Source organism: Mchenga conophoros, linkage group LG7 (genome assembly GCF_057382185.1).
Source record: "Mchenga conophoros isolate Kocher_MC1m ecotype Shallow Benthic linkage group LG7, M_conophoros_male_GT1.1, whole genome shotgun sequence".
NCBI classification, from domain to species: domain Eukaryota; kingdom Metazoa; phylum Chordata; class Actinopteri; order Cichliformes; family Cichlidae; genus Mchenga; species Mchenga conophoros.
The window spans coordinates 42,468,759-42,495,531 of NC_140532.1; the positions used below are offsets into that span (position 1 = coordinate 42,468,759).

General features: G+C 37.6%; 1 protein-coding gene across 3 annotated transcripts in view; it reads left to right on the forward strand.

Moving 5' to 3' along the window:
- Positions 1 to 1,048: 1,048 nt before the first annotated feature.
- sfswap (splicing factor SWAP) overlaps positions 1,049 to 26,773 on the forward strand; it is a 54,538-nt gene continuing 28,813 nt past the window's right edge. Inside the window, exons 1-10 of one of the 3 annotated variants that reach the window (XM_085279355.1) lie at positions 1,049 to 1,416; positions 2,895 to 3,058; positions 11,739 to 11,870; positions 14,351 to 14,427; positions 17,288 to 17,513; positions 17,699 to 17,799; positions 18,623 to 18,761; positions 21,818 to 22,070; positions 22,380 to 22,532; positions 22,705 to 22,798. In XM_085279355.1, the coding sequence (XP_085135481.1) occupies positions 1,223 to 1,416; positions 2,895 to 3,058; positions 11,739 to 11,870; positions 14,351 to 14,427; positions 17,288 to 17,513; positions 17,699 to 17,799; positions 18,623 to 18,761; positions 21,818 to 22,070; positions 22,380 to 22,532; positions 22,705 to 22,798 (1,533 nt within the window). In that variant the 5' untranslated portion in view covers positions 1,049 to 1,222. Of the gene's footprint in view, positions 2,477 to 2,894; positions 3,059 to 11,738; positions 11,871 to 14,350; positions 14,428 to 17,287; positions 17,514 to 17,698; positions 17,800 to 18,622; positions 18,762 to 21,817; positions 22,071 to 22,379; positions 22,533 to 22,704; positions 22,799 to 26,773 lie in introns of all 3 variants that reach the window. The other 2 variants (XM_085279357.1, XM_085279358.1) reach the window with 2 other exon arrangements.

Genomic DNA, 26,773 nt, shown 5'->3' on the forward strand with positions numbered 1-26,773 from the left:
TCCAATCCATTCTTCTTTAGCAGCATTTAAATAACCTTTATCAGATTTGATGGTTTTGTTACAGACTTAAAAAAAAAGTGTTTTGCTTTTCTTTCACAAATGTGGGGATTAAGTTGTGTTAAAATGTACAAAACAGTGATGTCATGTTTTGTGACGAGGACCCAGGCACAGAGAGACTTGATGAATTTAAGAATTTTATGATATAATAAAGAAATTTGCAGACTTGCACAGAGAGGGTAAAATTATGATGACTGATAATGGAGATGAAGACAACAGACGATGAGGACAGGGAGGAACAGGGGTTTAAATGCACCAAGGAGACAGTCAGAGGGAACTCGGGACAACTGGAGACATTTAAGGATGCAGGGACTGACAGAGACAGGGAAGAAGTCTCATCGTGACGAGTAAAGTTTACCTTGCCTGGATGGGCAGCTCTCTGGGTGCTCAGCACCCCCAAAGCTCTGATCCTAGAATTGTCCCTGTTCTCATCACAAAGTGCTTGACATCTCACTCATAATTCATATGTAAAAGATGTCTCTAGTAAATCCTTGAACTACTCAGCATCATGTGATTTAATCAGGTTATGCAAATCCAAATTCATTAAACACCAAAACACATGGCTTGCAACACAGTTTTCAAATTTTTTAATTAATATATTTTAATAGCTTTATCAAAAATAATTAACAGCCTGAATAATTACAAATCTTAAACATCCAGCTGTGCTGTCAAATCCACTTTAAGATTATGATAAAAATGTTTTGTTTCCATATATTTAAAGTAACTAACTGTTGAATTACCTTGAACACAGGAATTTATCTGTTGAACAAAAGCTTAATATAATAGGGTATTTCACAGCAACACTTTCGATAATTTGGGAACCACAAAATGTGGTTTATATACAGAGTACTTTAAAGCAAAAAAGTATAACATAACAGTGGACATGTTTAGCTACACATTAGGACGTTTACTTACTGAACATTAGTGTAAACTTTAACTGTGCTCTCGTGAAATTGTCGTAAGTGCCGACCGGATACACAGATGCATTTACTCACTTTTCAACATGGCGGCTCTTGGCGTGTAGTGTTTTGTTTTGGTGCAAAATCCCACGGATTAATGTAACATTTGGAGGACCTGGTAGCCACCTGGTAAACAAAAAGCTATCACGATACCGTCATTGTTGTTACGTCCTTTAAGCTAATCTATTCCTTCGACTATCTGGGAGATGTATCGTCGCGGAGCGGCAAAGAAAGACAGCAAGCCGGTGAAGAAGGATGTGAGTGACAGTGATAAATACGCCGATCTGTTGGTTTTCGGCTATGCCTGCAAACTCTTCCGAGACGACGAAAGGGCTCTTTACCATGATCACGGAAAGCATCTTATCCCATGGATGGGGGACAAGAGCATCATGATTGATAGGTCGGTTGAACAAACTTAGACCGAAACATTATGCTAACAATCTCTCCTGTCCGCTAGCCTGTCTCAAAATTCAAGGGACCACGTTGGAGTTGTTGCTTGTTGAAGCTTGGAAACACCTGCAACTCGCGACGATTGTTTTATTTCTTGCCTCCTAACGTGTCTTGTTGGATGTCCTGAACTAAAAAAGAAAGAAAATTGGGGGGAAAAGAAAAACACCTGGTATCTAAAGTTTCTTCGGTAACATGCTAACTTGCAAATGCCTGTCAGTCTTTGCTAATGTTAGCCATGACTGACCTATTTATGCTTTTTGCTGTCAAGTTATTATACACTCCAGCTTACATTATAAGAGAACATTGGACAAATGGATTGAATAAAGTTTATTTGAGACTGGTTTAAGACCACATAGGCCTGCATAGTTCGCGCTAAATGTACCTCTTAAATTGGCAATTGCAGTAAATATATAAAAATACTCAAGTTATCTGTGAAATCGGCTTTGCATCTTGGCATGTTATGAGAATTTCCTCTAGAAGCTTTTTTCATGCTTTACACATGAATAATATGTCTAAGCTATAACATGTCTTTTTCCTGTTCTTTTCAAACGGACGTTTTCTAATATAAAGTGGTGAAGTCCCTACAAAACTTGGTATTTTACTATGCTTTTGTTTGCCAGAGCAAATTCTAGCAAAGACAAAAGTTACTGTCATTAAGGTGATTCAGTGTATCATTTTGACTAATTTTTTCCACCTTTTACATAGAAATTGTCCTTGTTGCAAAGTCATTGTAAACCTCCTTGAGTCTTGTATTTCTTTAAACATATTAAATCAATTGAATCACCTTAGTGTTCAGACCCAACTTATGTTTCATTTGTACAGCCTTTGTTTGTGTGTCTTTATTACATAACCCAGTTTTTCCACAGCAAGGTAGGCTAAGGGGTCCTTCCAAACCCCGAATGCCAACCTCAGCTCCAGATTTCTTTGTCTTCATGAAGAAACTGCAAGTGAGAGATGGCGTAGAGGGACGAACCTTGGAAAATGTCGTCCATTTGGGTTCTTACGGATAGGTATTTATGTGCTCGGGTTTGTGTGAATGTAACTTTCTTTGCAGATTTAGAAGTAATGATGAGTGTTACAGGGGATTATTGAACCCTGTAAGGTAAGAAGCGAGTTGCTTTGTTTGTCTTTTTTTTTCTTTTTCATTTCTAATGTTGTTGGCCTGTAAAAACAGGAAGAAAATACAGACAGAAAACTTGCTAGGTATATCAGAGCTCTATCCAAAATAATTCCCAAAGACTTAATTAGTATCATTATTGTGATGTATCCATTTTGAGAAAACATTCATGGAGGACTTACAGAGGTAGACCAGTTTTATATCTTTTATATTGTGGGTTTTAGGTTTTACAACCTTGGTAAGTAGGCCCATGTTCTGTATGAAAAGTTTTGTCTACTTCCTTTTCTCTAATCCTTTTTATCATCCAACAGATATGATGGACGTGGTCACTTACATGACCTTTCAGAGTATGACAGTGGGTCATGGAATACATCCTACCAGCTGTCAGAGGAAGAGGCCAGGATTGAGGCGCTCTGCGATGAGGAGAGGTACCTGGCACTGCACACTGACCTGCTGGAAGAGGAAGCTAGACAAGGTGAGCAGGATGCTCGTTTAAACATTTAGCAGTAATAGTTAAAAAAAAAAAAAAAAAAAGAGTGATATTAAAGGCAAGGAAAAATAATTTCAAAACATCTTATATACCTTAAATCTGCTGGAGCTCTTAAATAGGATATCATGACCTTACTTTCGTAATCTGTTTTCAAAAGCTGATTTTGTGTCAGTAGCTCAAACTTGTTTTCCGTTTGTAGTCAGGCCTTTTTAATAAAGATGTAGTTGCATGGGCTCATATGTCAGGGGATGCTCACTTAACAGCATTTTTGCTGTCTTCATCTTTTGCTCCAGTAGAAATTTTAAGGTAATGTCTACTGCTTCTTAGGATTTCCCATTTGTGATGAACACACTGACATTTACTTATTGCTAATGCTGGGCAGACACTGTGCGATTTTTTTTTTTTTTCCAGTCGCACGATTCAGTTCCTGCTCAAACTCAAATTGGCCCATTTTGAGCCGATTTCTGAGTCCTACGACCGTTTTGGCGATCGGCCCGATTTTGGCCTTCATCGTGCGTCGTGCATCGTGTAGTATACGTGGGGTAACGAGAAGCGATTAACACCTCACGACCAGCTCCCGATCATCAATCGCTTGGTCGTGAGGATTTCAAACCTGTTTGAAATCCTCGCGACCGTCGTGAGGGTGTCACCGCAGTTTCTCACACTGCGCACAGCAGTGCAGCGTGTGATCTGGACACAAGCGATGGAGGCACAAATTGTAGAACTTTGGAAAGCTCATCCGAGCCTTTTCAATGTGGCCTCACAAAATTATCACGACCACAACAACCGTGAAAATAGTTGGATTTACACTGCTGCTCAATCACAGCTGCCTGATCAATGTTTTTCATTAGCAATTTAGCAAAGTTGATGGTGGTGGTGTGTCTGTGTGAGTGAAAGACAGAGAGGGAGAGCGAGCGACAGAATTTCTGTTATAACCTTCATTTTATGGACGCACAGTGTGAGCACTCAGGTCGCATCAGAGCATCGGACCGTATAGTGTGAGACCCTGCATCGTGACCTATGAACTTCTAACCCCTGCGAGTCAATCGTGCCGTTTGAGCAGGAGCTGAATCGCGCCACTGAAAAAATCGCACAGTGTCTGCCCAGCATTAGTTACAGCTTGTTGTCAATACGCTGGGGGCAGAAATTAAGTGATCCTCTGCTGAATTTGTAAATTTGTTTGCTTCCAAAAAAATGAACAGTCAGGTAAACGGGTAGCTTGATTTTAATGGAAATAAACATAATATCATCCAAAACTCCAGGGAAAAAAGTTATAAATTAAATTGCATATCACTGAGTGAAGTAAATATTTGATCCCGAAGCTAAATATGACTTGTTTGAAATACCTTGTTGGTAAGCACAACGGTAAGATGTTTTTTGTTTTTTTTTGTAGTTATTCACCACATGTGCACACGTTTCAGGAGGGATTCTTTGTTGAAACGCTTAAGTCCTTTGGCTTTAGAGTTGGTGTTTGTCAACCCAAACCTTCAGCTCCCTCCACAGATTCTGTAGGACTCACGAATGGCTGGTCCTATCCATGACCTTAATGTGCTTCTTCTTCGGCCACTCCTTTTTTGCCTTGATCGGATGTTTATGGGTCATCGTCATGCTGGGAGATCTATCCATGACCCATCTTCAGTGTTCCGGCTAAAGAAAGGAAGTTCTCATCCAAGATCTTATCATACAGGGCCCCGCCCATTAGCCCCTCAATGTGGTGAAGTCGTCCTGTACCTTTAGTAGAAAAACAGCCCCAAAGCATAATGCTACCACCTCTGTGCTTGGCTGTGGGGATGGTGTTTTTTGGGTCATAATCAGCATTTCTCTTTCCCCAAACGCTGCACTTTGGGTTGACCACGGCACTTTCTCCCAAGCCTTGGAGATGTTCACTGGCAAGCTTAAGATGGACCATCGCACGTGCCTTCTTTAGCAGGGGGACTTTGTGGGCTTTGCAAGAATAATTGATGCTCATTTGATTTCTTTCGAGAGTTATCAACTTCTCATCAAACAGTTTGCTCATTCCAGCCTTATGCAGGTCTATGATCTTGTCCCTGGTGGAAAAGTAGGAATGAAACAAATTGAGTATCTTCTGTGTGCTACATGGACACAGTCTGTGGAAGCCAGAATTCTTGCTGGGAAGGAGTTTAAGTCTCTGGCTAGAACTGAACCAATGATCTTGATGTCCTTATTTCTACTGTGACACTTGGATGGTTGAATCAGAAATTGGTGTAAACATCATGAAAGCTTGGATCCATTACTTTTGTATCAGCAGTTCAGGCTGGCGGCACTGATGTATTGGTGTGATATATTTTCTCGCCACACTTTGGGTTCGTTGTTACCAACTTTAAACAGCAGAGCCGACCTGAGTGTTGTTGCTGACCATGTCCATCCTTTTATTACCCATCTTCTGATGGCTTTCCAGCATGATGACGCATGTGTGTCACAAAGCTCAGATCACCTAAATCTTATTTCATTAGCATGACAGTGAGTTCTTTGCACTCAAATAGCCTCCACACTCACCAGATGTCAATCCATTAGAGCACCTTAGGGATGTGGTGAAACGGAAGGTTTGCATTATGAAAAACTACTACAAACTTAGTAGGTTAATGTTTATTGCTGCTTCTGTCATGCCTGTCATATTACACTAATTCAATTTATCAGGTCCTCTTTTGAACTCGTGTCATGCCTGTCTTGCTTTTTCACAGTTTAGAAATCTTCACTCTCTTCAAAGGCAGTCTGTGACAGTGTTTTAATTACTATCCAGTGCGTTTTAATTTCAGGCATGCATCATCTTATGAGACTTCTTCTGCAGACTGCCACTGCACATAAAACTTGGATTTTATCCCAACAAAAATTGACAAGTCACATTTGCTAAAAAGTTTAATCTATGCTTCTTAACAAAATCCCTGGATTTTTTTTTCCCAGGCCAAATCTTCAGAGTAGAGTGACGCCCCCTTTCTAAGGCCTTTTCAGCTTTTAGACTCTTAAAAAGGGCTGGCTTTAACTCTTGAGTTGAAGAGCTGCAATTTCTATGGAAATCACATTTGACTCATCTAGGATACTTGCATCTCACTCATTTTACATAATATAATGAAGCTGGCTGTTTTGATGACAAAGCATCCTTCCAAAAGACAGACGTAATGACTGTAATTGAATTTAATAAGCCACAGTTTTAAGTGAAATATGGTCTCTTTTGCTCAAACTGACAGGTCAGAAGGAATCAGCTAATGGTTTGTGTAAAACACACACACACTGCAGAAGGTGGATCTTGCAGTCCGGTTTGCCCTTGAATTTGGAGATCTGACCCCATTTTGCTGAGGCGATTACCCATCTGTCCACTTAAGGGGCAGTGGGAAGCATAATAAATATTTATAGAGTTCAATGAATTTCAGTAGAAAAGGGTTGGCTACAGGGTCCAACATGCATACTTCCTGTCCCCTTTTATATATTACATTGGTAGCATTATAACTATTTGTATATCATAATGATCATGAGTTATTTGAGATTAGAGCAGGGCGATATGGCCAAAAATATTTATCACGATATATATTTGAAAATTTGCGATAACGATATAACTGACAATATAATTGATGCGAGACAAAATACAACTCCACAACATTACTAGCGCAAAAAGACAACCTTTCATTTATTTTCACTTAAACAAGAAGCTGGTTTTTATGTACATTAAAGCTTTATAAAAATGTAACAGTGCAAATGCAAATTCCTTGCTGAAAGTTTAACCAAAAGGCATTTCCAGTAGAAATGGGCTGACATATCCTGAGCATAACCATGTATAATATCCACTGAAGTTAAAAAGAGGTGCTTTGCAACATTAAACTGCAGTGTGCAGTACGCATTTTTCGGACCATAAGGTGCACGGGATTATAAGGCACATTAAGCGAAACAAAGCAGTCAGATAAATCAAACTTTATTAAACTCATTCTTCTTGCTTCCTCCACTTCTGTACCATTGATTCATTAATGTTGAATTCTCTGGCAGCTGCTCTATTCCCATGTTGTTGCAGTATATTAATGACTAACCTCGTATTGTGGATGGATTATCTCAGTTGTTCTCCTGACTGAAGTTTGGTCCGTTTACAGCATCCTGCCATGCGATTGCATTTGTCTCTAACTATCAGGAACCTTCACGTTAACTTTTATAAGTGGAAAAGTGTTAGTGTTCGTCCTCCAGCTTCACTGTTTATGTTATGCTAACATAGCTGTGTCGCTAGCGATCACATAGCACATCATTATATACCAGCTAGCCCAACTTCAGTAACCTTACAAACGTCACTGCTGTTTAGTTTCCTGTCTTCATTTATGTTGGAAGTGATAGCAGAGCTGTACGTTTGATTTTTTTCAGAAATCTCTCAGTCAGAACATGCTATATCATGCTAAGGTAACTAGCAAAACTAGCGAGCTAACTTCCGCTAGCTTCCTGCTAACTTCTAACTCCGTTAAATGTAATAAATTTTGTTTTCATGGATGCCTGGAAGTTAAACTTCATAGTTACACCTGGTAAAGCAGCAATGCTGATCGTTTTATTAAAGATGAAAGAATTTAGACAGTTTTTAACTCTCAGTGATGCTGCAGTGTTGTTTGACCTGAACGATACGGAGTTTAGGACACAGATTACTCCCAGATTTAAGAGCATCTTAGTCCGACAATAACGACGGCCGCTTGCATGTTCTGCAAAAAAATGTGCTTTGTCGTGTATCTGAAGGACAAACACCAAACCAGTTCCACATCACTGAAGTTGCACCATTTTTACAAACCAATTCTGGTTCATCTGTTTCACTCAACAATCAGCCATGTGCGTATGAAAACAAAGGCACTGCGCATGCGCGTTTTACTCCCATTCTATCGCGATATTTCATTTTCCTATCGTTGCCTAACATTATACCGGTATTACCGTGAACGGTATAATATGGCCCAGCCCTATTTGAGATTTTATATATATATATATATATATATATATATATATATATATATATATATATATATATATATATATATATATATATATATAAAATACAGAGGCTACTGAGACACACTTAAGTACAGTCCTTCAACAAGCCATTTGTGCACTGCTTGCCAGCTGTATGTATGTATAGGTTGTTGCTTTCATCTCGGAGTGGAGTAAACATTCTTCAGTGGCTTTTAAAATGCAATTTAGTTCATATATTTATTTTCTGGGTGAAAAGCAACCAAACTAAGGGAAGATATGTTAAGTTTTCAAACCAGAATAAATAAACATTAGGCTTTAAAGGACAATTGTAAGAAGAATTTTGTGAGCCTGTTAAAGTTTTCTATATATCTGCACGAGTATGTCCTAAAAGTACACAAAAACAATTAACAACAGTATTATACAACCTTACGAAAAATATTAGCTCGTTTTGAATTTGATGGGAGAAAGGCATCTCAAAAACGCTGGGAGAGAGGACACAAAAAGCTAGAGAGGACACAAAAAGCTGGAGAAGTAAGTGGTACTAAAAAAAAACAGCTGGAGGAACATTTTGCAACTAATTAGGTTAACTGGTAACAGATCTGTAGCATCGTTGGTTAGAGAAAGAACATCTTAGAGAGGCAGGATTTCTCAGAAGTAAAGATGGACAGACATTCACCAATCGGCTGAAAAACGCTCTACAAATTGTGGAACAGTAATGTTGCAATGATGTCTCTGTATTTTTACTCAGTTGTATATAGCATTCGTATTCTATTTTTATCTTATTGTATATTTTTATTCTATTTTATTCTACTGTATATATTATTTTATTCTATTCTGTACAGCTGTGTACTGTATTTATTCTTATTGTATTCTAATTTTTGCATCATAACTTTTGCACTGTCCACTTCCTGCTGTGACAAAACAAATTTCCCACGTGTGGGACTAATAAAGGTTATCTTATCTTATCTTATCTTATCTTATCTTAACATAAAATCATAAAAGACTTTTAAAATCTTATTATATACGGTAGATAATATCATTATGAGAATCAGAAGAAATCTCTGTGCGCAAGGGACAATGCCAGATATAAATAATGGATGCCTGTGATCTTTGGACCCTCAGGTGCCCCTGCATTAAAAATAGACATGATGTTAACGTGATCCGGAAATGCTGCCATCTCCCCTGAGCCTAAACTCAGTTCAAATGGACTGCCAGCATTCAGTCCAAAAGCCTGTATCTCTGAAGGGGGCGGCTGAGTTGACATGTTGCACATCTGAAAGGCACCACCAGTCTTGGAAGTTATATACAGGTTTTAAAGCAAGATACGCTCCCATCCAGAAGATTTATATTTCACCAAGACATTCCTATAGCGCAGACTGCATCTATTACAATAGCATCGATTTGTAGTAGATGAGTCTAAGCGCTGAAATGCTCTGTTTGCAGTCCAGATGTTTCACCAACTGAAACATTTAACGTGTCATGAAATGGAAAAAATACAACAAAGATGATCCAGGACTGTTGAGTTTTTAGAATCCTCTATCAGACAGGAATGAGACAACATTCCTCTCAGAAGTCCGACGGTCTGCTCAGTTCCCAGTTGTTTACGGGCTGCGTTAAAAGAATAGGGGATGCTGCACAGTGATAAACACAGCCTGACCCTAGCTTTTCTGATATACGTCATTTCCATCAAATTCAAAGTGACCTTGTTTTATTCTTAGGCAAGGCAAGGCAAGTTTATTTGTATAGCACAATTCAACAACAAGGTGATTCAAAGTGCTTTACAGAGACATTAGAAACAAGAACAAATAAAAAGCATGATTTAAAATTGAATAAAACAAGCAAATAAACTAACTAACTAATTAACAAACAAACAAACAAACAAACAAACAACAGTATATAAAATCAAAACAGATAAAATCAGAACAGTAGATAAAATCAGTAGTTAAATGTAAGTTTTGAAATTTAAGCTTAAAGTGTGGGTTTGGTGCTTTATTCAAATGCAGCTGAGAACAGGTGAGTCTTCAACCTGGATTTAAATAAACTGAGTGTTTCAGCTGATCTGAGGCTTTCTGGGAGTTTGTTCCAGATATAAGGAGCATAAAAGCTGAATGCAGCTTCTCCGTGTCTGGTTCTGACTCTGGGAACTGATAAAAGACCGGATCCAGATGACCTGAGGGATCTGGATGGTTCATACTGGGTCAGGAGGTCACTGATGTATTTTGGTCCTAAACCATTCAGAGCTTTATAGGCCAGCATCAGAACTTTAAAGTCTATCCTCTGACGGACAGGCAGCCAGTGTAAGGACCTCAGAGCTGGACTGATGTGGTCCACTTTTTTGGTCTTAGTGAGGACTCGAGCAGCAGAGTTCTGAATGAGCTGTAGTTGTCTGACTGATTTTTTTAGGTAGACCTGTAAAGATGCTGTTACAGTAATCAAGCCTACTAAAGATGAATGCATGGACTAGTTTTTCCAGGTCCTGTTGAGACATCAGATCTTTTATCCTTGATATATTCTTGAGGTGATAGTAAGCTGACTTTGTTATTGTCTTAATGTGTTTTTCTAAGTTTAGGTCTGCATCCATCACTACACCCAAATTTCTCGCCTGGTTTGTGGTTTTTAGATGTATAGATTGAAGTTCTCTGGTGACCTGTAATCGTTTTTCTTTGGCGCCAAAGACTATTACCTCAGTTTTGTTTTTGTTTAGCTGGAGAAAATTGTGGCACAACCAGTCATTGATTTCCTCAATGCATTTACCAAGAGCCTGTACAGGGCCTCGGTCTCCTGGTGACATTGTGATATATATTTGTGTGTCATCTGCATAGCTGTGATAGTTTATTTTGTTGTTGTTTATAATCTGTGCCAGTGGGAGCATGTAGATGTTAAACAGAAGGGGTCCCAAGATGGAACCTTGGGGAACTCCACATGTGATACTTGTCTGCTCAGATGTGAAGTTACCTATTGATACAAAGTAAAATGTAATATTTTCTCAGTTAAAACATCTGATACTTTTTTATATTCTATTATTAATGAAATATGTGTTTATGGAAATTACAAGCTATTGTGTTCTGTTTTTATTTATATTTTATATAACATCCCAATTTTGGAGGGCAGTTGGGGTTGTACTCACTCCAATTCATCTTTTACCTTTCTTTGTACAATTGATTTGTGTGCAAAAGGTACCTTTCTTTGTGCATGACCAACTCTCTCATGAGATTCAGCTCAGACAAGCATCCTGACATTTTCTTTTAGTGTTCCTTGGTGTTATTCAGAATTCCCTTTTCTTTTCTATTAATGATGGTCTGTTGTTTTGGCCCAAGCGTGACACACAAAGATCCATACGATGACACTTCTAACCCCCTCTGTGTTTCAAAGATGGGAAGCAGGAGGTTCTACCTTACCTTACTACCTATGCAGTAAATAATGCAAACGAATGCTTCTCATTTAAACCACAAAGTTTTATTTTGGTCTCATCAACACACAAGACAGGACTGCGTCATTGTTTTGTTTAATTTTTCATCCACTACACGTCTGTATACTGTATATCTAATTAAAACTGACACAGTATCAACTTAAAAAGAGTAACATTCGTTATCTTCACAGATAGATGTCCTTCATCAAAATCAAAAGTCATCATCAGTTTGTGCAGACTGGTTTAAAGTGTTCTTCAACATTGCAGTCTCTTTTTTTTCCCTGATTATGTGTGTTTCCTAATCCTTCACAGAGGAGGAGTATAAACGTCTGAGTGAGGCTCTGGCTGATGAAGGCTCTTACAACGCCGTGGCTTTTAAATACAGCGCTGACTACTATGACCCCTCTCAGCCCACTGAGGAGGAGGATGCTAACAAGGAATCAGGTGAGAACTCGTCACAACTTCCCAGAGTAATGTAGTTACCGTGGGCTCTGTGTCACGTCTAGAATTGTAGTTGATTGTGTGTGCTGCAGTCAGCTGTGAAGAACACAGCAGCTCTTTCTGATATATAACATTTACAAAAACCAACTTTTTTTAATCCAAACAGCCATCTGCCCATTCATACACTTGAGGCGTTTGCTGAAGTTTATTTTTTGCCCAAAAAAAAGCTCATGACAAATGTGCAAAAAATTCAGTATTGCACTAGAATATCACCTCATGTAATCACCTCGCACCATCTGTGTTACTTTTAGTCCTCTATCTGTTTGTGACTTCTTGTTATGACTTATTTTGTGAGGAGCCTTCATGGATTCCCTGCTCCCTTGTGCAAACCTTAACCTCCTAAGACCCGAACTCTTCCACGGCATGCATTTTTGATTTCTCTTTGATATTTGGGCTGATTGGGACCCAATGAATGTAAAAACAAAGAATGACCAGATTTTTTTTTTTTTTACCTGATTTTTGTTTCTAAGAAAAATGAGAGCCACATATGAGGATATTTGTTTAAAATTTTGATAGAAGAGTAGCAGCATAATGTCCTCGTAAGTGGATCTCAGGCCCTTGTAGAGCAAAATTGAGTATTTTGGTCTAAATAACCCAAAATGTGATGTCCACATATGTGGACGCCAGGTCCTAGGAGGTTAAACTAACAGTCTTTTTCCCAAATGTCATCTAAACAGACCCTTTGCCCTCCAACACACCCTTGTCATGTCTGGAATGACTTCCCAAACATCCTCATGCTCAAGAAAAAAAAAAAAAAAGACTGCTTCCTAAAAGATAGACACTGACCCTGACACAGTTACTTCTGCTTTAAATATCTGATATACACACAGACTAGTTAAGCAGACTAGATGCCTCTCTGTGTCTCTGGTGAATTTGTAGAGCTGACCCCATGGTATTCAAACATCTGCTAAAGATTCAGATGCCTGCAGAGGGTGACTTCGTGGAAAAAGTCAGAAAGGTCTCACATTTGATCTAGTTTGAGTCGAGCTCTATTTAAACTCTGAAACATTAATAAAAAAGTGGTCAAGAACTTCCCTCTTACCAAAGAGAGCATTAGCGCTTAAGGAAATATATCACAGTAATATACCAAGTTCAGTCATTCAGGTAAGGAAATCCCAAACAGTTGATTGTGTTTGTGTTGATTGTGTTTCAATGTGAGAAACATTTCGTCACTCATCCAAGTGAGTTCTTCAGTCTCAGCTGACTGCAGGTTTCCCAACCTTATAAACCGTACAGTTCCATAATGACTGAAACCAGCCCACTGACAAACAATGGGCTGTGAGGTCAGTTTCATGACCATTGATTAACAGCCACCGATCAAAGACCATTGATCAATGACAAATGGCCATGATTACCACAAAGAGTTGGCTGATCAGTGGTTTCACCTGCAGTCAGCTGAGACTGAAGAAGTCTCTTGGATGAGTGACGAAACATTTCTCCTTCTGAAAACGCTACGTCCACATGAACAGAATCAATTTTTTGGATTTATATTTCAATTATTTGGTTCTGATTGATAGCCAAACCAGAAGGTTAAATTCAGTACAGTTTATTACGTGTTCTGTCAAAACATGATAAATGCGTCTTATTGTTAGCCTCTCTGTTAAACCCCACACCAATCATTAGCCAGTCATTTCACAATATACCAATTAGTTTAACATCCTGTCAAAATAAGGAAGCTAATTTGAATAAGCAGTATCTCTTTGCTGAGGTTATTTAAATAATTCACTCTGTCTTCACTGAGTAGCTACTCTGTAGTGTGGCTTTAAATAAAGACAATGCTGGACTTCCCATTAAAAATGATCCGTTTCAATGGTTTTTATTTTAATGTGTAATTACCAATGAGATTTACTTTATATAAGATTTAAGAACAAGCTATATTATAAAGTTGCAAGTAGTTTAACCCTGATAACAGTGCTATTATATAACTATATTGAACAGTATTGCTTTTTTATTGCTTTTACTGTATAGCCCTTTATAAGCCTGTCGATTACATATTGTTGCCATGGCACACCTTCCACATGCACCCAAGTGGAATCCATAAGCATTGCTTTTTTTCTTTTTTAATTGCTTCAGAGATGCCTTTTGTTAATATAAAGGACCCCTTATTGGAGCAAACTCCCTACAGTACCTGGTTAAATATTTAAGCTCGTTTCCACCTGACCTGTATGTTGTCATCAAGATGAAGGTAAAGGCTAGAGTGCTGTTTTGCTTTGATGTATTTGTGTAGTGGGGAGGTTGGTAGAGGGCATGAGTTTCATCCATTTTTAAAATGTTTTAGGAGTTCAGAAATAATCTTAATGTTATTGCTGAACTGGGTAGATATAAAGTGGGGTTTGTTCGTTTTTTGTTGCCGATGATTGTCAAAAGTTAACCTGTTTATCGGTATATTTATTTTCCATTCTCATGTCCCCTCATTTGTGTAGAGGAGGCAGAGCCTGAAGAGAGTGAAGAACCATTCGTTGCTCCCGCAGGGCTTTCTATCCCTCCTGATGTGGAGTTGGTGAGTGTTAGATATTCTGCTTCGTTTCTTGAAACTCTGACTTTTTCTGTCTTTTTAGGTGGATCTTTAAATGAGTTCAGTTCATGCTTTTCTTTTTCTCATTCTCATTTTCTCACAGACCAAAAAACCATTTTCAAAATCCTATTATCACAATATTTAAAAAACAAAAATACTGTACACACTTAACAAATGCTCGCTACTTTCACAATAAGTAGTGAGCTCACAGATGATGGCGTGTCAGAGTGAAAACCAAGCTGGGGTTAGGTTACTTTGCTTTAGAAAACAAAACAAAATCAGAATACTAGCTAATGTGATGAGCTGGAAATGTAATTCATGTGCCGATTTGCAACCTTGTCAGACATGCTGATCATTCGCTTTTGTAGATGATCGAGTGGTGGTCACTTTGAATTGTATCTCCTTTTCCTTCATGAAGAATAGGCTGGTGCAGCCTGTGCTAAAGGTGCTAATAAAGAAAATACTGAAGCGCCTTTCTTTTGTATTCAGAGAATTCAGCTGCCTCTTATTATGGCTGCCACTTACTTACTAGTTGAAAACACTTCAAAATGAGAAGTGTGCCAAGCTTGTAGAATCATTCCCAAGAAGATTTAAGTCTGTCCAAAATCCTTTAACCAAGTAATATGGGAAGGATCCGAATACTTCATATAAAAACAAATTCAGGCATTTATTTTCAGTGAATAAACTAACTATGCAGAAAACTTAATGATCTGTAGACTTTCAAAATGAGCTGTATGTACAGTGTGCTCTATGTTTAAATGTGATGTCACGACATTCTACATGTGTCTTAACTATAGATTTATGTTGTGTTGTCTGCCTTTGTTTTTGAATCACAGATTCAAATAATTTCTATATAACACGCAAACCAAAGCAACAGAAATGACTCTGCAATAAGTTGAAAATCTGTGAGTTTCACAGGGGTTTGCTGAAAGGGGATTTTGTCCTAAAATTGTATGGCTGTCCAGCCTTACTCTGAGGCAGAATGCCACATAGTTTTTGTTTGTGAAAAAACACTTCTGTGCCAAAAGATAATGTTTCACATTGACATACCATCTAAAGAAGGAAACAGTTGAAGTAATAGAAAAATATAAGATTTTCTGTTGCTTTGTTGTGTCTGATATCCACGGCCAGAAGCCTGATGATTCCCTGTAGCCACTGTCCTATGCAAAGAGAGTCGGTCTCTCCTGCCGTTGTACACAGATGTTGAGAAGTGATCCATCCCACTTAGGAATTAGTGACAGTGTATAGGGAGAGTCTTTTTATGTGAAAGCAACGAATGCGTTTTTCCTGCTTTCCTTCTTTCAAAGATGAATATAAAAGAGTCATTCTCCCCTGTCAGGGATTAACACATGTCGGGAAGCATAACACCTCCCTAAGGAAATGCTACGGCAAATGTTGCATGTGAAAAAAGGCATGCTTTAATGCCAGTATTATACCATGGTGGGTATATGAGAATCAAAACAACCTTGTGTTTGCATATATACAAACACAGCATAGCTGCTGCTCTGTATGATTTGCATATATTATCAATCTCTACTCCTTGGTTTGTAGGGAATATCACCAGGAGAAGCCCTTGAATATTGGGCAAATTCACAACACAGCCTGATGGGATTCTAATATTTTCCTGAAGGATAGATAAATATGTCTGTGACACACTAAAATAAGAGCATGGCTCAGTTTGACATGCCTTATTTCTCACAAGCTTCTTAATGAAACTATTCAAGGCCTGGTTCAAAATTATTAAGCTGGTAAAATTAAATTATTCATATGCTATGAAAAATACATTTTTATTATAGCAGCTACCAGTCCATTAATTGGATTAGTTCTGTTTTAGTAGTCTTAAGGTGGACTTTTGCCACTTTCATTCGCCGTTATTAATTATTTTATGATTATTAGATTTGCCCTTGTTTTCACAAGTATAGCTTAATAATAGGTAACACTGAGAGAGAGCAGAGCAGTTTACCTCAAAAGGTCCTTGGCCAAGGATGTCTTTGAGCATTTTAGATAAGGTCAGGGTGTCACATTTTAGTACAGCTCTAGTAATAAGTACAGGTGCAAATTAATCTCTACTCACTAACCTTTGTTAACTGAGAGACAATATGGTTGGAAACATTACATATTACTTTCACATTGGCATTCCTAATGGCTATTCTTTGGGTAACAGTGTTGTAGAATAATAGGTGCGAGACACCATGCTCTTCTCTTTTTTTATGAGATAAAATAAGTACGTAAAAGTTCCAAACACCCTTTTCCCTTAATTGCTAAGTTCGTAAGTGGAAGTGAGAAGGGATTGTGTATGTCAGAAAGTCCTTGGCAGCTTAAAAGATAATAATGATCTGTTTTTGTTGGACGCCAGTCTTTTTTTGGCAGTGTTTTGAAAGGTGGTATTTATTATGACTTTCAACTTGATGGGATATGTGTATTCTTTGGAAGACTGCTGCACTTCTCTGTACTCTCTAGGTATTGGCAAAGATTAATCATTGAAAGCACACAAGGCGACCAATAATGAATGAATAATGGACCATTTCTTGTTCCACTGATTTCCACCCCATGTGTATTTTCAGAATTAATGTCATCACAATGAGCATAAGAGTGCTGGGCATGAAAATGTTTCTGTAACAAAATTGCCTCTGTTCTTGGTGTACTGTGTGTTGCATCTTAATGCCCCGTCTGTGGTGCCGATGCTTATTTGTCACAAATTTTTCACCACGTGTCTTAAAGGAGAAAAGTTTTCTCCTTTGCAAATTGAAAAAAAAAAATGTGTGTTTTTCAGAAACTGAAATATAATAATAGAAACTGTCTGCATTTTTAAATGCAATTTCTTAATTTCTTGACTCTTTTGTAGCCTGCAACCACCAAGACCCACAACATCATTGAGAAGACGGCCAACTTTGTCTGTCAGCAGGGGGCTCAGTTTGAGATAGTGTTGAAAGCGAAGCAGTCTGGTAACTCCCAGTTTGACTTCCTTCGTTTTGACCATTACCTGAACCCTTATTACAAATACATCCTGCGGTCCATGAAGGAAGGTCGATACAATGTTGCCTCTGACAGCAAGAAGGAGCAGTCGCAGGGTGAGTTACAGAAAGCATTCACTGGATCCACCACATTGCATATGCATGTGTCTCGTACGGTAACTAATGTGTAATTGTTAGATTGATCACAACGTATAAGTAGTCAAACAGTGCGGAATACACTAAAAACATTCATTATTGGCAATAATTTGTTTCATCTGTACATTGTTTTTTTCGTTCTGCAGAATCTGATTCTGATGATTCAGATGATGATGGAGATGGGAGCTACCTCCATCCCAGCCTTTTTGCCCCTAAAAGGAGCTCTCGCCTGGAGGAGCTAATGAAGGTATTGTAAATTTTTTCTTTCTTTTTTTTCTTATAGTAGAAAGTTTTCCACAAACAGGCTTGTTACCACAGAATTCTTTTTAGGTCGACTGGAATATTAATAGGAGAAATTTCTCAGCCAAATATAATGCTGATATTTTTCTGAAAAGATACTCAAATGTTGAGCTGCATAATTTTATTTGTGAACATAAGTTAATGTTTTTGGGTGGGGTTTTTGTGGGGTGGGGGGTGTTCTGTAAGACTGATCCGTTTCTAACCAGTAGCACCATCTGGCATCTAAAATTGATTTACATGCCTTTAATGCAACCCAAGTCTGTTACTGAGACTAATATCTTAGAGCTTTACTCTGTTTCCCGGTCTTCATGCTACTTCAGTTGTTAGTGCTTTCATGTGCCTTGTCATTAGAGCCATTAGTCTTTGTGCAGCAATAATGGGAGCATGCCTCTTTAAAGAAACATAATGAGCTTCTTTTAGTAGAAGCTGCCTAACAGTTGTCTCCCATCAAGAGGGATTCGTTATCAGATTTTCCCCTGTAATTTTCTACTGAAGACTCATATTTTAATGTTTAAGGTTTCATGGGGTTAAAGCTTAAATCTTGTAGACTTGTAATACCACAATAAGGACGATTAATGTGTATGATTTGAATAATGCAAGATATTTAAATACATGCCATTTTAGAGGGCTTTGAAGATATTTTAATGCATTAAATGCTCCTTTCTCATGTAATGCTTGCAGGAACTCAAATGTTTTAGTATCGCTTTGCAACAAACAACATAATGGTGTGAAATGTTATTTTCACCGGACTGGCCTTTTTTGTCTTGTAGCCTCTTAAGGTGTTGGACCCAGATCATCCCCTGGCAGCACTAATTCAAAAAGCCCAACAGGAAAGAAATGGGACAGCAGCAGTGGCAACAAACCAAGAGGAAGCTCCAGCTAGTCTACCAACACAATACAGCGCCGACCGTGAGTAGAGTCATTCTGATAGAAAACCGCATTTTGACATTTTTAGTTTTTCAGTCATGGTCTTTACATGATGGGTCCCTCTGTACTATTTTGTTCAGCTTTTGTCTTATACACTGCCAGTTATTCATCAAAACTCCCTTCAACAAATACTGAGTGTAGTCTATCATTGAGGAAAATGGTTTCCAGTCTCTGCAGCGAAGAAATACTGAATTCAGTGGGTTTTTTTCCCATGGTAGGCCAAGCGTACTAAACGGTTAACCTGACCTGAGCCAGTATTCAGATCCAGAAAGACCTTTGGCTTGGGGTCATGACAGGCAAAGAGATCGAAGGCTTGATAACATGATAAACGTGTACTGCAGTGCTAATCTGGGTATCAGATGAGTGTTTGAATGAACTGTTTCACATGTGATTTTAAAGTGATTGCTCAGACTTCATGTATAAATAAACACAGGGAGATTATATTGTTCGATGAAATCCTTATCTTGCCAGATTCCATTAAAAAAATTTCTACTATAACAAAATAAAAATTCTAACAAGATAAAAATAAATAAAATGAGTATCCTAGAAATTTAAAGAATAGTTCAAGTAATGAATGTGCAAACAATGAAATGAGTTAAAGAGTTTTAAAAAAGCTCGAGTTGTATTTTTTTTTTTTAAATACATTCACTCTTTTTTAAGTTAATCTGATAACGTCTAAACATGGCTTCGTGCTTGAATGCCACCCTAGTTCACTTGACCGTCAGGTCAGAGCATAATGGGATTTTACTATAACTTTCAAGGTAGCACAAGACTTGAATGCATGCTGTGACTTAAACTGATGGTTTTCTCTTGATAACACACTCCAGTATCTTGAGTTTCAGTTCTGATTAAGATCCTTCTTTTAGATGATAGCAGTAATGTCAGGGTGAAAAAAATCTAATCAATTTCTAATGTTCGATGTTCAAGGTCTGAACATCAAGACTTTTCCATATTTCTGCGCAAAACATCAGACTACTGAGGATGTTATTACGCCTAGCTACGGGTATTCAAATATAATATTAAAAAGAGGGATATCTCTCTGAATTTAAGAGCGAACATCCTTTCATTGGGTGATGTTGTGCAACAAGTCTTTTGCATGTAAGGGTGAAAACCCCAGGCAATCTGTCAAAACGCCTAAAAACACTTTCAGTTTTCTTGACAGAGAAAATTGGATATGTCATTAAAGTCAACCAGCTTAGTGACTAACGTGTTAATATATCCCAGCCTCCACTTTGACACTGACCATTTATTTTGTCCTCGTCCCTTTATTGCACATTCTTCTTTCTTTTTCAATAACAGTCTTTGTGATATAAACCTGCTGATGACTGAGAAACTTTTCTTGGACAGGGGCCACACATTGACTTTTATAACCCAGTTGCCAAAATAGCTGGAAGTCTTTGTAAATTTGCCAGTGATTTCAATTCTGTATTTATTTAACAGTAGTACGATGATGCAGTACAGAATTTTGACAACACTCTGGGAACATGGAGACCAGTTGCTATCAAAGCTTTCAGTTGATGACACTAAATGGGTGTCGTGGCTGCACAGCAGGCAGGCCAGTTTAGTGGCTGAACTATTTTTCTGCAGAGCCACCCTAACCTGAATATGTACCTGTGTAACCTGTAAACCTCTGTAAGTTGGGACTAGGTAAAACAGTTAGAGTTCTGTCTGCAGATGATTAGCAAAAAATGAATTAATTAATAAAACTGGCTAAAAAGTTTTATTGTTTTACATTTATTTTTGCAACAGATCTTTTGTGGAGTTATTTTTCTTGTTTTTAAGTTTTTAATTAAGGTCCTCTATAACATTTGCTCACTGTTCAGTTCAGTTCAAGCTAAGATGACTGAAACGGCTCACTAAAAAAAAAGTAAAACTTTGAGTTTTTTCGATAAACCTGATGCAGGATTATTAACTGCAGATGCCTTTGTATATGGATTGTTCGAGATCTCTCACATGGTCCAATCGAAATAACTGCATGTTGATTGTTTAGTGAACTTATAATGTTAAAAGAAGAGATTATTTGACTTTGACAGAAGTTCCTTAACACTGCGTTCTTTTTAAGACGATCAAGTTTTGGTACCTTTGCAAAAAGAGATTTCTGGTCCTGCAGAAGTCTGTGGAAAAACATGCATTTGTGATTACCTCTATAAACAATTTAAATTCATTTGAATTTCACATCAACAAATACATAAAATATATAGATACCTTTTATTTATATAAAAGGTGAAAAATGTTGGTTTAGAAACAATTTAAACTTGAAAAACACTCTTGCTGTGATCAGGAGGCTGTCTTTCTCCACCTCTCCCATTTTCCCTGCCTTGAAAATCTTGAAAATGTATCAGTTATTTAAAGGTTTACCGAACAAGCCTGGTGTGACAGTTTCCATATTCAGTTAGAGGTGACTTTTGTCTGACCTGTGGTTGTTATTTACCAAGGTTAAAATGAAAAGTTTGCACAATTGAGTCTGAAATGAAATACTTCATCATGTTAGAATCTATTATAATGCCCCATCAATTTATATAAAATCTCAACAGCTATTTCACAGTTCTTCACACTTTTCACTTTAGCTGCACATGAGGTGGACACAAAACAAGTGCTCCACACTCAAGGACAGGTTGGCTGAGTGGTTAAGTGTATCCTAACTAAAGCAGAATCTGGTTATCCTCCTAAAGTTATTATTTATTGGATAAGTGTGGAAATGGTTTGAATTAGGTCATGCAGTTTGGTCAACAGGTGGCAGCATTTTAGCAGTGAGTGTGTGAGGATGTTTTCAGACGTGTGCTGCTATTTAACTTTTAATAGTTTATATTTGCATACCAGCGAAGCTTTTCCTGGCTAAATAAATGTTCATATGACTGGCTACAGCATGTTTGGGTATAAATGTGAAAGTTGTTTCTTAACAAAGAGGCATCAACTTACAATATATGATATATTTAGTTCATTTTGGTGGGGGTGTTGTTTCTGTTTTATCACACACAGTTAAATAGTTTCTTGGAGGCATGTGTATTTGATCTAATTCCTGCCTCAATTGTTTTCAGCAGCAGTGTACTATGGATATTACATGCTGCCAGATGGATCGTTCTGCTTAGCTCCGCCTCCCCCAGGTATAGATGCCACCTCATACTATAATAATATGACCTCAGCTGTCATGGCACCACCTGCTTCTACCGAGGCCGTGGCTAATTTGGGCTCTGCACCCACCCCTGCTGAAACTGTCACAGTAGCAACAGCAGCTACAGCCCCCACTCAGGACTCCAGCTCTGTTCCTCCAGCAAGTGTACCAGAAATCAGGTGGGCTCTGACACTGCATGGAAACGCTTTTCACTTTTCTTTATGGTAGCCTTGACATCAGTTAGTTTAATTTTGCCTTAATCAGAAATGATTAAATGTGTTTTCTTTAAGAACCTTGATCAAGCATAATGATGACTGTTATTTACCCAAAAAGCTAAGTTAGTGTTTTGCTTATCTTGTCTGAAGTTACATTTTAAATTCAATTATTACATAGTGTATTTAAATACAAGAATGAAAATGATGCCATATTAAAAGTTGAAACTTTCAAAGATAAATTGTATTCACATCTTAAATTTCCCCTCCAAACAGTTCAAAAGCTGAACTTCCAGTTTCCACCCCATCAGCAGCAGCCATCATTCCCCCACCACCCGACATCCAGCCGGTCATAGACAAGCTGGCTGAGTACGTTGCAAGAAATGGTCTGAAGTTTGAGGCGAGCGTCCGGGCCAAGAATGATCCGCGGTAAGTTTTCTTACCAGAAATAAACCTGCTGTTCCAGTCAGGTCTCACTTTAGGAACTCCTGTTAGTAATTTTGCCATCAGATATGGCATAACCTCTTTATCATCCCCCGGCTCATTTTTCTGAGCGCTCGCCTCTCATCTTTGTATGTTTTCTTCTCTCTGTGCACTGTAGGTTTGAATTTCTGCAGTCCTGGCATCAATACAACACCTATTACGAATTTAAGAAGAAATACTTCATGCAAAAGGAAGGAAAAGGCTTGCCAGAGGTAATATAAGCATTGCGCTGTATACATTATGCTTCTGTGCGTATTAATCTAACTCTCTTTATCTTTCTTTGCCATTTAACATTAATGTAACAATGGTTCCTTCAATCAAAACTTTAATTACTTATTTTTTTAATACCCTGCAAGGTGTGTGGTTTGGTTAATGGTATATGTACATTTACAGACATGAAACTTCTAAGTATTAAATATTGTTCCTACATAATGAATAATAATGAATTATAACAGTTAATAATGACTGCACTGAAGCAGTTCTCTCATTTGCATCACTGCTACAGATCCATAAATGATCAAGATTACTGCATAAAGCCCTTAAGAGCTTAATAAAGCTGTGGCTCACAAGCAGCGGTGCTGTCATGGACACTGACTAGAAGCAGTTTTACAAAGACTGTGAAGAAATGTTTCTTACAGAAAGATCAGTGTGACAAATTTTTCAAAAATCACTGAACCAAACCAATGGAAAGTTTTTAAATTTCATCCAGAGCGACGACATTAAATGCACAATAGAAAGTACCAAAGAAGACATTATGTGCTAGAGTAGGGACAAATGCTGCACAAACAAAATAAGATTGATAATCAATTAATCAGACTTGACTTTAAGCGAAATCTCCTCAGTATGTGTATTATTTCCTTTTTCTTACTATTTCTTCCCCATGTATTGTTGATCTTAGAATTTTCAGCTGCGCTTGAAGGATGGGCTCCATATGTGATATTTTTAGTCTGTCTTGCCCTCAGTGTCTATAAAAGCTGCCTGCAGATCTAAAGTTAGAGCTCTGGGGAGTCTCAGCTTGTGCTTCTTGATGTAGTTCATGGTTTTCAGGTATGCTTGGGATTATTGTCATCTTATTTGTAGTTTCTTTCTTAAATTAATGCTTTTGCAACTTTGAAATTAGTTCCTTTTGTTGCGTATCCACTACAGATATCTTTAACCAGAATTTGGAATTGATAAATGAGGATAACGCAGGGAACAAGGAAGAGATTAAATGACAAGAGGTGGATCCAGCCATCCTACTGAGAAGCAAAGTAATACACTAGCTCAGCAGCTTAACTTGTCTTTCAGTCTGTACCTTCAACATTTCTAAAGCTCAAAGTTTTGCTGCTGAGATAATCCCACCTGTTACCAGAAATGTCTCCCATGTTTTAGAAATTTGATTCACTTTGAGTTCATCTGGTACTTTACAGCAATCAAAAAATAAGATATTAAGTTGAGTTACTAAGAAATTGCTTAACATGCTTGGTGTCCCTCAGCTTGGGAGCTTTTCGAGTTTCCGAGCCGAGCATTGGTGTTCTCTCATCTGTTTGTAAGTCAGATCACTACCAGTCCATTTTTTTTTTTGCTCCCGGGAGGTGCCTCTGTGATGTCAACAGTGAAATGGATGGATGGAGAGATCCTTCATACGTATGAATACATAAGCATATTTCATATACTATATATTGGCTTTATGTCAGAGCTAGAAAGAAATGGTAAGAAGTAAGTGAATTTTGTAAGGAGCGATTTGTTTTATGTCAAATCAAATTTATTAGCTTGTCAGAGTGCAAAGAAGTGTGGTCCATTATGACACAGCACAGGCTGTTTCAACAAGCAGTGCTTGGCTTTTTCTATCAGAAAATCTGTCTTGTGTTTATTTTTTGCTGGCTAATGGGATGAGGTTTGCTGCTCTCAGTCAGTGCTATTATTTGTAGTTTCATACTTGATGAAAAAAGTTAATGTTGCTTCATATAGTATCAATAAAATGTTTAATATTTGAAATTTTCTTCACTTTATTAGTGTATAAATATAATTATATTAAAAGGAGTTTTTTTTGTAAATAGTCCAAACCTTCCTCACACTTTTATGTTGATATTCTAGGTTGAATGTGACACCTTCTGAAAGCCCAAGCTTTCAATATTTGAATGGATGCTTTCATTTTTGCATCAGTTATAGAAGCATCTTATAATTTTAAAAAATAAATACATAATAAAACATTGGAGTATCTCAGTGACGGTCTAACTGGGATTAGAATTTGCACCATGAACAGATTATTTATTTTTTTTGAAATAAAACAAAACTGAAGTCAGATTTGTAAGGATATTATATCAGGGTTACAAGCTGACAGGTTGAATTTACGCATAGCACTTGACACATACACATGTAAGGTCTACAGCACAGCTGTTTTCATTCCCTCTGATTTATATTAACCATGATTTAATCAATTTTGCGCCTCAAGTACAATGTTCTGTATTTGCTAGAAAACTATAATGTGAGATTAAATTCATTTAATTTTCAAAAACAAAATGTCACAATAGCTGTGCCTATTTTCCAATTTACTTTTATATTGAGTTGACAGTTTAATCTCAATAGGGGCTAAAGTGTTTTTTGGAACAAGTCAGAGAAATGAATGAAAGCAGGGACCTCAATCTATTTCGTTTGGCAAAGGGTCAATTGTAGGCTGTGGGAAAGTATGAAAATGTGTTGCTATAAAGCTCTATGAAATCCAACCAATTTCCTTGAGTAGCCCAAGTTTGGAGCGCTACACCAGAAAAGGAAGGATTATTACCCTTTTAACTGTTCTGTGTTCAAGAGTTACCTGCAGATACGTTTACTTAAGGACGTAAAAGCTAAGTTAAAGGTGTAATTGTGAGAGCAATCAAATTCCTGCATTTTACAATTGAGGTTATTCCAGAATGTTTTAGTGTGCTTCTTCTGTAAGCTTTGACTTGAAAGTTGTTTTTTTTCCCCTAAGATTTATTCTCTGGGCGTTTCACAGTGCTTTGACTGTTGAAAGCACTGTTCAATTACAGCTGAATAGTAGATAGTTGCCTTTGAAGCATTCTTCAAACATGATAAAATGTTTCTCCTGAGGGTTTTCCCTCCTGTGGCATTGGCTTCATCATCAATTTTCCATCTCATCCCATCAGTAGTTTAAATTTGGGATGGCAGCTAAGAGCACTTGGTCCACAGGTATTACTACAGAGGGTTTCTGTTGATCTGGTCTGTGCACACAAGCCTGTTAAAAAGGCTTTGTGAAGATACTCTGTTGATTTGAGTAACAGACCAAACAGAGGAATTTTAGAAGGCAACGTAAGGGTGTAACTTCGATTCTAATTAAGTACATGGGAGTGAAAACGGAGAACGAGAAGTGAAATTAAACTTGTAAAAATGATATTAATTGATCTTGAGTTATAAAAAGTTATCATTCAGAGAAATGAGTGCTCAATGAAATGCCTAACTACTTAAGGTGTATCAGTTAATATTCAAAAATCAGTTTTTAATTTTTTCCTGCTATAAAACAAAAAGAAAATGTTCGTTACAGTTTGCAGTGCAGAAGGTTATGCTGTGATGAATACAGCTTCGGAAGTTGATAGAAAAATTGAGGAAATTAAATTACTATTTATCTAATGAAATAAACTAAAAATAGTTAAAAGTGAATTCTTTGTTAAATCACAGGCTTTGTCTTCTAATTTATCTAATTTCTTACTATAATTTTTTTCCTAATAAAAGTATTTGAAGGATATGAGTCAACAGTGTCTTTCCCCCTCAAACCATATTCAAGGACCAATGATTTTCCAGTAAGTGCTGTGTTCTCTAGTTAGATACAAGAGGTGCTGATGTTGACATGAGTGCAGGAACAAACTCTCACTTATCTTAGGGGACTACTGCTGCACACAAGTTAATGATTTCCTTCTTCTTATGCACTTGCTCAGTGGGAAATAAAAGTTGACATCTCATCACATTCCCGAGCTATTGTCAGTGGTATCCTTGAGCTACCTCTCATTCTTTTATATTTTGCTTCCACGAAATCAGACTTTCTTATAATTGTTTAATGTGGTCTTGAGCAATAGTTCTGCAGGCTGTCTTTGAAAGCTTTTCTTCATGCACTGGCTACCCGACCATTTTCAAAGGAATGTTGTTTTTGGTTTGTTAAGCCACTTAACACTGACCTATGAAGCATTCAAGCATTAAAAAAGGCACCTAACTCA